This window comes from Ammospiza nelsoni, chromosome Z, assembly GCF_027579445.1.
Source record: "Ammospiza nelsoni isolate bAmmNel1 chromosome Z, bAmmNel1.pri, whole genome shotgun sequence".
NCBI lineage: Eukaryota > Metazoa > Chordata > Aves > Passeriformes > Passerellidae > Ammospiza > Ammospiza nelsoni.
Genome location: NC_080669.1, coordinates 615068 through 626720, shown reverse-complemented (window position 1 = coordinate 626720; position 11653 = coordinate 615068). Strand labels below are relative to the sequence as shown.

General features: G+C 64.0%; 2 protein-coding genes across 2 annotated transcripts; both read left to right on the top strand.

Annotated features, from left to right (window-relative positions):
- The first annotated feature begins 4067 nt into the window (after positions 1 to 4067).
- Positions 4068 to 5889, top strand: EXOSC5 (exosome component 5). The gene is made up of 6 exons (XM_059492854.1): positions 4068 to 4185; positions 4606 to 4719; positions 5138 to 5259; positions 5338 to 5478; positions 5549 to 5638; positions 5725 to 5889. Exons 1-6 carry the CDS (start codon positions 4080 to 4082, stop codon positions 5815 to 5817), a joined length of 666 nt encoding a protein of 221 aa, XP_059348837.1. The 5' UTR covers positions 4068 to 4079; the 3' UTR covers positions 5818 to 5889.
- A 2665-nt stretch (positions 5890 to 8554) lies between these two features.
- On the top strand, positions 8555 to 10519 carry EMC4 (ER membrane protein complex subunit 4). Its single transcript, XM_059492572.1, has 5 exons — positions 8555 to 8668; positions 8770 to 8869; positions 9337 to 9490; positions 9889 to 10049; positions 10440 to 10519. The coding sequence occupies exons 1-5, from the start codon at positions 8592 to 8594 to the stop codon at positions 10473 to 10475; spliced, it is 528 nt and encodes a 175-aa protein (XP_059348555.1). The 5' UTR covers positions 8555 to 8591; the 3' UTR covers positions 10476 to 10519.
- The last annotated feature ends 1134 nt before the right edge of the window (positions 10520 to 11653 follow it).

Below are 11653 nucleotides of genomic sequence, written 5' to 3'. Positions count from 1 at the left end.
TTTATCAATTATATTTTTGTATTTATTATATTATTATGCTATACTAAAACTATACTAAAAAAAAAGAGAAAGGATACATCAGATGCTTAACAAGAATGATAATGAAAGCTCATGACTGACTCAGAGAGTCCGACACAGCTGATGGTGATTGGTCATTAAATTAAAGCAACTCACATGAAACCAACCAAAGATGCACCTGTTGGTAAATGATCTCCAGACCACATTCCAAGCAATCAGATAATTATTGTTTTCATTCTTTTTTGAGGCCTCTCAGCTTCCTGGAGAAGAAATCCTGGCAAAGGGATTTTTCAGAAAATACCATGGTGACAAGCCAGCCCTGTCTCCTTGTGAAGCTGTGACTGGGGTGGGCTCGGGGCTGCCCCTCTCAGGGCACCTCAGCCAGGGTGGGTTAGGGACAGGGCACACAGACACTGATGCACGTGGCTGAGAGCAGCAGGGAAACACAACAGTTACACACAAGAATCAGGATTTCCCTTCTTCCCCTGATGCTGTGGGGACCTATGTCCTGTTGTGATGTCACCTGTCACAGTCATCTTGTATGAAAAAACCTCTCTTTAGGATTTTTCCTCTTGAGAAGCTGGGAGGCCTCAGGAACAAAATGCAAACAATGGTTATCTGCTGCTGTGGAATGCAACAGGTGCATCTGTGATTGGTCTCATGTGGTTGTTTCTAATTAATGGCCAATCACAGTCAGCTGGTTCAGATTCTGTCCGAGCCACAAGCCTTTGTTATCATTCTTTCCTATTCTATTCTTAGCCAGCCTTCTGATGAAATGCTTTCTTCTATTCTTTTAGTATAGTTTTAATGTAATATATATCATAAAACAATAAATATATCATAAAACGCCTTCTGAAACGTGGAGTCAGATCCTGGTCTCTTCCCACATGCTCAGACCCTGTGATCACCATCACAGTCAGCGGCTGGCGGAGGGTGACAAGCCAAGCGTGCGACTGTGACACCACGGGGGCTGTGCTGTGCTGTGAGGTCGCATCCCTGCCTGGCTCTGGGGCCTGCACCGTGCAGCAGGCGTGCCCTGCAGCCCCGAGCCTGCCCGGTGCTGGCAGCACTGCAGGTGAGCCCCGCGGGGACGCTCCCCATGCCCACAGGCTGCCTGGGCCTTTCTTCGTGCCCTGTGTGCCCCAGGACAGCCAGTGTGAAATAAATAGGGCGGGAGATCTTTCTCCTTCTCAGTGCCTTGATTAAGAGCGATCAGCTTGGGCGGGGAGAGCCGACGGGTCGCGCTCACGCCGCCGCGGCTCCCAGGAGCGGCACGGAGGAGGAGAGAGAGTGCAGCTGTGTCCATGGTCTGTGGGCAGAGCTGGGGGTTCCATCCTCGCCAGAGCACCAGGGCATTCCCAGATTTTCGGTTTGACATTCGGCGTCCTCTTTCCGGCCAACGTCTTTTGAGATTAGGGTGAAAAGTAAAAAGGGTCTTGGCGGACACTGGATTCTGTTTCTCACGTCTAGACATCAATCCCTCAATTCCATGTTGGCTCATTGTTTTTAGGGGTTTTTGCTAGGTTTGGTGAAAGGTTTCTTCATTTGCATGCCAACTCCCCTCCTCTTCACCGTCCCGGGTGCCATCCTCCGGGAAGCGGCAGGGTGTTACTTGACAAGAAGAGGAATTGCCAACCATCAACAACAGGTAGTTAACGAAAAACTATTAACAACAGGTGATTACAACAGTTAGAACTCCACCCTGGCAGCAACTGGCCCAGCCCGTGAACTCTGCAACCTTCTAAAAAAATAGGCAACTTCTCTACTCATAACAGAGCGCCCACGGCCTCTCTCCATTCCGCAGTGTGTGACATGCTCTGGAGGCGCTAGAGAATCCCAGAATCGCCGAGGCTGCAGGAGACCTTCGAGACCCCCAAGCGCAGCTGTGGGCCCAGCACGGCGGCCGGAGCCAGCCATGGGGAGCGCGCTGTCCTTGTACCTGCCCGCAGCCCCCAGCAAGGCCACGCAGACCGACTGGAACTGCCCGGTGTGCCACAGCGCGGAGGGCGACGCGGCCGCCGTGCCCTGCGGCCACCGCTTCTGCCTGGGCTGCCTGCTGCGCCACACGGCCGGCAGCGCCACGTGCCCGCGCTGCGCCAGCCCCGTGCTCAGCGCCCGCTTCTCCGTGCTGGGCCGCAACGATTTCCTGCAGTGCCTGCTCGGCCCGGCCGCGGCACCGCGGGCGCCCGCCGCCCGGGCCCGCCGCGCCCTGTTCCGCCTGGTCTACAGCGGCCCGGCCGCGCCGGCGGGCGCGGAGGCGGCGGAGGAGTTCCCGGCGGAGCTGTGGGCAGAGCTGCTGCAGGGCCAGGAGCGGCTGCTGGAGCCCGTGCGGCCCTGGCTGCGGCGCAGCCTGGACGCCATCTACGGGCCGCACTGGTGGGAGGCGCGGCAGGTGGAGACCATCGCGCTGGCCACGCTGTGCATCTGCGGCCCGGACACGGCCGAGCTCACGCACATGCTGCAGCGCTACCTGGGCGACTACACCGCGCCGCTCATCCGCGGCCTCGTCCACGTGGCCGTGCACGGCTGCCGGGAGGCCTGGCTGCGGCGGCGCTCAGCGCCGGCCCCGCAGGACGAGCCGGACGAGGCACAGAGCCCCAGGGCCGGGCCCTCTTCGCCGGGCGGGACCTCCGGCCCGGCCCCGGATCCCGCAGGGCCCGGCCTGGGGCAGCCGCCCGGCCGGCCTGAACCCGGGGCCGGGCCCGGCCTTCCCCCGGCCGCGCCCGGCCCCGCCGCCGGGCAGGAGCGGCCCCGCGGCGGCCCCGGGCAGCGCCGGGCCCCGGCCGGGCCGCAGGAGGACGCGCTGGCCCAGGGCCCCTCCGCGCCCCGCCGGGGCAGGAGCCGCCGGCCCCCGGCCCGGCCCCGCGGCACCCGGCGCTCTGAGGGGAGGAGGGCGCACAAATCCCGGCGCCCTTTGAGGGTCAGGAGGAGGAAACTAAGGAGGAAATAAAATTGAGCCATTTCCGTGACGCGGTCTCCCCCTTCTCCTGGGGCCGTTCCGATGGCCAGGCTCCGTGTGCCAGCATTGAACAGAGAAGGGTCGCGATGCCGCGGGCCGTTGCCGTGGGCAGCCCCTCGCAGCACCGAGCGGCCCGCTGCCCCGCAGCCCGGGGACAGTCGCGCCTCTGCCGTGGCCAGGAGCCCAGCGCAGAGCCCGGAGGGTGTTCAAAGGCGGTGGGGAACGGAGCAGCAGCGAGCTCTGCCCGCTCGGCCAGTGCCCGCGGGCTGACGGCGGTCCGGCTGTGCCCGCGCTGTCCCCGGGCTGTCCCTGCTGTCCCCTCTGTCCCCGGGCTGTCCCTGCTGTCCCCGGGCTGTCCCTGCTCTCACTGTCCCCGGGCTGTCCCTGCTGTCCCCGGGCTGTCCCCTCTGTCCCCGGGCTGTCCCTGCTGTCCCTGCTGTCCCCGGGCTGTCCCTGCTGTCCCCGGGCTGTCCCTGCTGTCCCCGGGCTGTCCCTGCTGTCCCCGGGCTGTCCCCTCTGTCCCCGGGCTGTCCCTGCTCTCTCTGTCCCCGGGCTGTCCCTGCTCTCTCTGTCCCCGGGCTGTCCCTGCTGTCCCCTCTGTCCCTGCTCTCTCTGTCCCCGGGCTGTCCCTGCTCTCTCTGTCCCCGGGCTGTCCCCTCTGTCCCCTCTGTCCCTGCTCTCTCTGTCCCCGGGCTGTCCCCTCTGTCCCCTCTGTCCCTGCTCTCTCTGTCCCCGGGCTGTCCCTGCTCTCTCTGTCCCCGGGCTGTCCCTGCTGTCCCCTCTGTCCCTGCTCTCTCTGTCCCCGGGCTGTCCCTGCTCTCTCTGTCCCCGGGCTGTCCCTGCTGTCCCCTCTGTCCCTGCTCTCTCTGTCCCCGGGCTGTCCCCGCTGTCCCCGGGCTGTTCCCGCGCTGCCCTGCCCTCCCGCCGCAGTCCCTGCCGTGCCCTCCCTAAGGCCGGGCTGTTCCCTCACTCACCCTCCCTCCCTCCGCTGCCGGCCCGACCCCGTGTGGCGAGGGGCGCGGCCCAGCGCGACGCCCGGCGCTGATTGGCTGTCGTGCGGCCCGGAAGCGGAAGCGGCGGCGGAAGCGGCGAGACGGCGGTGATGGCGGTGGAGATGGAGGTGGCGGACGGGCTCTGCCGGCTGCGGCCCTTCTCCTGCGAGCTGGGGCTGCTCTCGCGGCCCGACGGCTCGGCCGCCTTCCTGCAGGGTCTGTGGGGCTTCCCTTCCCTTCCGTTCCCTTCCCTTCCCTTCCCTTCCCTTCCCTTCCCTTCCCTTCCCTTCCCTTCCCTTCCCGTCCCTTCGTCTGTGGTGATCTACTCACCGGGGTTCCCTTTTTTTCCTTACCGGGTCTCCTTTTCCCAGCCTTCCCCTCCCGAGACTTTCCTTCCCAGCCCACCCGGCTCCGCTTCCCAGGGCTTCTCCTTCCTTCCCAGCTCTTCCCGCAGTGTCAGTGGTGCTGCCTATCCCAGGCATCCCCTTCTCTGCCTCACAGAGCCCCCCTGCTGCCCGTCCCGGGGCTCCCCTGCTCCCCTTGGCAAGTCGTGTTCCCACCCTTCCCGCAGGGTGCCAGGGGCTCCTGTTGCCGGGAGCAGCCTCCTCACCTGAGCTCTGCTCTCTGTGTGCCCAGGTGACACCTCGGTGCTGGCCGGGCTCTATGGCCCCGCAGAGGCCAAGATCAGCAAGGAGCTGCCGGACCGGGCGGCGCTGGAGGTGCTGCTGCGCCCCAAGGTGGGGCTGCCAGGTGGGGACTTGCCATCCTGTCCTAGTCCAGGTTCTTCCCCCCAGAGTCAAGACACTTGTTTTATTTACAGCTTTTTAGTTCAGTTCTGCTGGGTGCCAAACCCACACATGCAGCACAAGCAAACCCCTCACTACTGACCCGTTTTACCAACCAAAGGCGTTGCAGTGCCCGGTTCTGTGGGCAGTCAGTGCCCTCCCTGCTGCTGTCAGTACCCAGCGCCACGCTGGCTCTGTCCCTGCTGTGCCCGGGGCTCCCTGCCCTGCCCTGTGCCCAGCCCCGCTGTGCCCAGCAGTTTGTCCCTTCTCCTGGCACTGTCCCCTGGCTGTGCCCTGGCAGGGAGCTCCGTGTGCCCCAGGGCAGCCCCGGGGAGCCGGGCAGGGGGGTTTGTGTGCCAGCTGACAGGCTGCCCGCTGTGCAGGCGTGCTGGAGCGCAGCCGGGAGCAGCTGCTGCGGCAGACGTGCGAGGCCGTGCTGCTGGGCGTGCTGCACCCGCGCACCGCCATCTCCCTGGTGCTGCAGGTGCTCAGCGACGCCGGCTCCGTATCCTTCCCTCTGTGGGGCGGCCTGGGGGCGGGCGGACGGGAGCTCTTGCTGCTGTGGGTCCCTTGACACGCCCAGCTGCTGTCGTGCTGCCTGAACGCCGCCTGCATGGCGCTGCTGGACGCGGGGCTGCCCCTGGCCGCCCTCTTCTGCGGGGTCACCTGCGCCCTGCAGCCCGACGGCACCATCCTGCTGGACCCCACGGCCCGACAGGAGCAGGTGAGCCCTGCGTGGGCGGGGGGCCCGCTCTGGGCGTGCCCCCCAGCCCTCCTGACCGCTGTCCCCGCAGGAGGCACGCGCCATCCTCACCTTCGCCATCGCCAGCGGCGACAGGAAGGTGCTGATGGCCACCACCAAGGGCAGCTGCTCCGTGGAGGAGGTGAGGGACCCCCGGGGGGGGTTTGGGGTGCAGGATTCCCTCACAGGGGGCCCCTCACAGCCAGCCCTTGTCCCCGGTCTGTGCAGATGCAGCAGTGCCTGGCCGCAGCCCAGCGTGCCGCCAGCACCATCTTCCAGTTCTACCGCGACTCCGTGCGCCGCCGCTACTCCAAGTGCTGAGCCGGGGACACCCTGCGGGCAGCTGGACTGGCCTGGGCCCCCAGCCCTCAGTAAAGGACCCTTTTTACTCCAGTCTGCCTCCTGAGTCCATCCTGTGCCACAGCGCCTCCAGAGCGGGACACAGGGACACTTCTGGGGATACGTGTCCCAGGACCTGCTGGCTCCTGAGACCCCTGGGGTGGGGACACATGGACACAGCATGGGCACGGGCCTGGTGGGACACCCAACATGGCAGCTCAGGGGTGCCGCGCATGTCCTGGGACACCCAACATGGCAGCCCTGGGGTGCCCACATGTGCTGGGACACCCAACATGGCAGCCCTGGGGTGCCCACATGTGCTGGGACACCCAACATGGCGGCCCTGGGGTGCCCACATGTGCTGGGACACCCAACATGGCGGTCATGGGGTGCCCACATGTGCTGGGACACCCAACATGGCAGCCCTGGGGTGCCCACATGTGCTGGGACACCCAACATGGCGGTCATGGGGTGCCCAGATGTGCTGGGACACCCAACATGGCAGCCCTGGGGTGCCACACCTGTGCTGGGACACCCAACATGGCGGCCCTGGGGTGCCCACATGTGCTGGGACACCCAACATGGCAGCCCTGGGGTGCCCACATGTGCTGGGACACCCAACATGGCGGTCATGGAGTGCCCACATGTGCTGGGACACCCAACATGGCGGTCATGGGGTGCCCAGATGTGCTGGGACACCCAACATGGCAGTGCTGGGGCGCCCACATGTGCTGGGACACCCAACATGGCGGTCATGGGGTGCCCACATGTGCTGGGACACCCAACATGGCGGTCATGGGGTGCCCACATGTGCTGGGACACCCAACATGGCAGCCCTGGGGTGCCCACATGTGCTGGGACACCCAACATGGCGGCCCTGGGGTGCCCACATGTGCTGGGACGCCCAACATGGCAGCCCTGGGGTGCCCAGATGTGCTGGGACACCCAACATGGCAGCCCTGGGGTGCCACACCTGTGCTGGGACACCCAACATGGCGGTGCTGGGGCGCCGCGCTTCAGCCGCAGTCCCAGCACACCCAACATGGCGGCGCGGTTGGTGACCTTCGAGCAGGGCGGTGCCAACGCGTGTCGACCCCAACGCGTTGCTGGGCGGGGCTTGTGTCACCGCGACCAATAGGGAGGCGGTGTTGGGCTGGACCACGTGGTGGGCGGGGCGGTGCTAGGGCGTCTGGCTGCGCATGCGCGGTGGTTGAGGGGTGGGGAGGAGTCGGAGTCGCAGAGAAGGATCAGTGGGGGCAATAACGGGGGGCACTGGGGGCAATAACGGGGATTTGGAGGGCATTAACAGGGAGCAGTGGGGCTGAGGAGGGCAACAGCGGGGATCACTGGGGGTATGGGGGCAATACGAGGGTGTAGGGGCAATAATGGGGGCAATATCAGGGTTCAGTGGGCTCTGGGCTCCCCCACGGGCTGCACCGGGGCAGCTGTGAGAGTTGAGAGATGGGGCCGTGACGGAGGTGGCAAGCCCTAACAAATAAAAATAATTGTACACACTAACCAAAACTAAAAGAGACCCCCCCCCCCCAGGAAAGCATGGCTCCCCCACTAGGATAAACCCTCAGGGATCACGGGGGAGCGAGCTGGAAGAGCGGGGGCAGAAACGAGACACGGGGTGGGGCGCTGTGTGTGTTTGTCTGTGTGGAGAAGGGGCTGTGTATGTCTGTGTGTCTGTCTGTGGGGAAGGGGCTCTGTGCGTCTGTCTGTGTGTGGGGGGAAGGGGCTCTGTGTGTCAGTGTCTGTGTGGGGGAAGGGGCTCCATCTATCTGTGTGAGTCTGTCTGTGTGTGTGGGGAAGGGGCTGTCTGTCTCTCTGTCTGTCTGTGTCTGTTTGTCCGTGTGGGGAAAGGGCTGTGTGTCTCTGTCTGTCAGTGTCTGTCTCTGTGTGTGTGTGTGTCTGTCATTGTGTGCCAGTGTCTGTCCGTGTGTCTGTCTGTCAGTGTCTGTCTGTGTGTGTGTGTGTCTGTCATTGTGTGCCAGTGTCTGTCCGTGTGTCTGTCTGTCAGTGTCTGTCTGTGTGTGTGTGTGTCTGTCATTGTGTGCCAGTGTCTGTCCGTGACTCTGTCCGTGTGTCTGTCTGTCAGTGTCTGTCTGTGTGTGTGTGTGTCTGTCATTGTGTGCCAGTGTCTGTCCGTGACTGTCCGTGTGTCTGTCTGTCAGTGTCTGTCTGTGTGTGTGTGTCTGTCATTGTGTGCCAGTGTCTGTCCGTGACTGTCCGTGTGTCTGTCTGTCAGTGTCTGTCTGTGTGTGTGTGTCTGTCATTGTGTGCCAGTGTCTGTCCGTGACTCTGTCCGTGTGTCTGTCTGTCAGTGTCTGTCTGTGTGTGTGTGTCTGTCATTGTGTGCCAGTGTCTGTCCGTGACTGTCCGTGTGTCTGTCTGTCAGTGTCTGTGTGTGTGTGTGTGTGTCTGTCATTGTGTGCCAGTGTCTGTCCGTGACTCTGTCCGTGTGTCTGTCTGTCAGTGTCTGTCTGTGTGTGTGTGTGTCTGTCATTGTGTGCCAGTGTCTGTCCGTGACTCTGTCCGTGTGTCTGTCTGTGTGTGTGTGTGTCTGTCATTGTGTGCCAGTGTCTGTCCGTGTGTCTGTCTGTCAGTGTCTGTCTGTCTGTGTGTGTGTCTGTCATTGTGTGCCAGTGTCTGTCCGTGACTCTGTCCGTGTGTCTGTCGGTCTGTGGCAGGGGGCGTGTCCCTGTCGCCCGGTGATGACGTCACAGGCGGTGTCCCCGTGACGCGGCGCAGCGATGGCGGCGGCAGCGGCGGCGCTGCGGGGCCGGCGCTTCAAGTGGGCCCTGGACCTGGGGTCGGCGCCGGGGGCTCGGTGAGGCCGGGGGGACGCCCGGGGCAGTCGGGACGCGCCCGGGACACACCCGGGACACCCCCGGAACCCGAGCGGCCCCTCACCCGCCCCGCTGTCCGCAGGCCCCGCGGAGCCGCCGAGGGCCGCGGCCCGCTCGGCTTCGCTGACCGGCAGCTGGGGGAGGGCGGCGTCCACGAGAGCGACAAGATCCTCATGGAGAAGGTGTGAGGGAGGGAGCGGGGGACGGCCGGCACTCCGCGGGGCTTGGGGGACTGTTCCGTGTCCCCACAGAGCCCGGGCACCTCTGTGGGACCGCTCCCTAGCCCGGGTTCCCCTCACTCCCACCCCACCGGGCAGCCCTGGGCCGAGTTCCCCGCGTCCCCAGCGTTGCTCCCTGGTGCCCGACGCCGCGGACAGCTCTGGGGGCCGCTCCGTGCCTCAGGCCATCCGTGGGTCCCCACCCCTCGGCTCCCCGTGGGGGTGGTCCTTGCCCCGCGTCCCTCTCCTGCCCCGGCCGTGCGGGTCCCCCAGCCCCGGGCACGCGAGACGGGTGCTCCCTGCCCTGCGGTCCCCCAAATGCCGGCTCCCCGTACCCACCCTGGCCCCCCGAATGCCGAGTCCCCCTGCCCACCCTGGGATCCCCCAAATGCCCTGTCCGGATGCCCCGCCATGGCCCTCTGTGTTTGCAGCGCTGCTGGGACGTGGCTCTGGCGCCGCTGAAGCAGATCCCCATGAACCTGTTCATCATGTACATGGCCGGCAACACCATCTCCATCTTCCCGGCCATGATGGTCTGCATGATGGGCTGGCGCCCGCTGCAGGCCCTCATGTCCCTGTCTGCCAGTGAGTGCAGCCCCAGTGTGGGGACAGCCCTGGGTGTCCCTGGGTGTCCCCACAGCCCTCTGAATGTGCCACAGCCCCCTGGGTGTCCCTCAATCCCCTGGGTGTGCCCACAGCCCCCGGGTGTCCCTGCACTGCCCTGGGTGTCCCACAGTCCCCATGGAGTCCCTGCAGTCCTCTGGGTGTCCCCGCAGTCCCCAGAGGTGCCACAGCCCCCGTGGTGTCCCCGCATCCCTGTGGTGTCCCCACAGCCCCCTGGATGGCCAGATGTCTCCCACAGCCCCACAGTGACCCCCACACCATTCCCCTGTGGCCAGCACTCCCCCGTGGTGCTGCCCACCCCCTGCCCCCCGTGCCAGCAGCACCGTGGGTGTCACTGAGGGGCCCCACTGTGTTCCCAGCCCTGAAGGCCCTGGAGAGCTCCAGCCGGCGGGCGCTGCAGGGGCTCGTGTTCCTGGTGGGCAACGGGCTGGGGCTGGCGCTGGCCCTCTACAAGTGCCAGGCCATGGGGCTGCTGCCCACTCGCCCCTCCGACTGGCTGGCCTTTGTCACCCCTCCGCAGGTGAGACGGGTGCTGGGGACACCTGGAGAATCAGGGGTGGTGGGGGAACACCCTGCTGGGGTCACCCTGCACACTCGGGGGTGCTGGGGACAGCCTGGAGAGTCGGGAGTGATGGGGACACTGCACACAGTCAGGGGTTCTGGGGTCACCTCACACAGTCAGGGGGTTCTGAGGACAGAGTCAGGGGGTTCTGGGGTCACCCTGCACAGTCAGGGGTGCTGGGGACAGCCTGGAGAGTTGGGAGTGCTGGGGACACTGCACGGAGTCAGGGGGTTCTGGGGTCACCCTGCACACTCAGGGGTGGCAGGGACAGCCCACAGACTCAGGGGGTGCTGGGTCGGACCCCCAGGGCCCCCCACTCACCTGTTCCTCTCTCCCCTCTCTTGGCAGCGAATGGAGTTCACTGGGGGGGGCCTGATCTTGTGACCCCCTGCACCCACCCACCAATAAAGGCAATGGCAGGATGGTGACATCGTGTCTGGGGGGAATTTTGAGTGTTTGGGGACTAAAAAATGTTTATTGGGCTGTACTGGGAACACTGGGACAGCACTGGGAGTGCCCTGGGAGCACTGGGAGCTCTGGGGCCTGTGCTGGGGCGTGCCCTGGAGCTGCTCTCGGAGCCACAGGACCACACTGGGAGCCATGCTGGAAACACTGGGAATGTACTTGTGGCCCGCCTGGGGAGAGCTGCAGCCTGAGGCTGGCTCTGTGCTGGGAGCACTGGGGCCATACTGGGAACACTGGGGATCACGTCAGGATCAGGGTCTGACTGTGGGTCGTGGTGGTGTCACACTGGGAGCCTGCCTGAAGAGCTGTGGCTCACTAGCACTGTGCTGGGGGTGCTGGTGGTGTGTTGGAGGCACTGAGCACGTACTGGGACTCTGGCAGCCCTCACTGGGATTGTGCCACAGCACCTGTGGTGCAGACCAGTATTGGACTGGGAGCGCTGGGCCCGCACTGGGATGCTGCTGGCTGTGCCCACACCACTGGTTTCTGCCCCATCTCACCATTTTACTGGGGTAGTTTCCCCATTTTCAGGGTTTTTCTCACCACTTATTGCCCATTTGTGCCCTGGTTTTGCCCTTTTCCCTTGTTCTTTGATACTTTTTTCCCCACTTTTGCAGTTATTTCTTCCACTGTTGCTCCCAGCAGAGCCCAAACCTCTCCTTTCCAGTATGGACCAGTGCCTCCCAGTACAGCCTTGTGCCCTCTGCAGGCTTTGAGTGTGATCCAGGACTCCAGGATGATGTTACCACGGCCCAGAGCCCAGTCCCAGTCCATCCCAGCAGCTCCCAGTGCTGCCAGTGGCACCACAGCTGCCCTGGGGCAGGGATGGGGCAGGGCTCTGCATGGGGACAGGGTGGTGTCACCCCTCACTGTGGTGGCCAGGGACAAGTGGGACGCTCAATATGAGCTCAGCAAGCTTCGTTTATTGATGGGGGCATCAGACATTCATGCACAACAAGTAACAAGCTCATACATATTCTGTAAGCCAAGCAGTCTATTGGTTATACCATAATTACCAGCTCCTCTCTTACTTCCTCATTCTTTATATCTTACATCTTTTTCTCACGTGTCTCTCTCTCAACCACAGCCCCTTGTTA

Coding starts and splice junctions, on each gene's coding strand:
- EXOSC5 (XM_059492854.1), top strand. CDS start 4,080: ATGGCGGTGGAGATGGAGGTGGCGGACGGGCTCTGCCGGCTGCGGCCC. Junction 4,720..5,137: donor CCCCAAGGTGGGGCTGCCAG/GTGGGGACTTGC, acceptor CCCGCTGTGCAG/GCGTGCTGGAGCGCAGCCGG. Junction 5,260..5,337: donor TGCTCAGCGACGCCGGCTCC/GTATCCTTCCCT, acceptor TGACACGCCCAG/CTGCTGTCGTGCTGCCTGAA.
- EMC4 (XM_059492572.1), top strand. CDS start 8,592: ATGGCGGCGGCAGCGGCGGCGCTGCGGGGCCGGCGCTTCAAGTGGGCC. Junction 9,491..9,888: donor CCTCATGTCCCTGTCTGCCA/GTGAGTGCAGCC, acceptor CTGTGTTCCCAG/CCCTGAAGGCCCTGGAGAGC. Junction 10,050..10,439: donor CCTTTGTCACCCCTCCGCAG/GTGAGACGGGTG, acceptor CTCTCTTGGCAG/CGAATGGAGTTCACTGGGGG.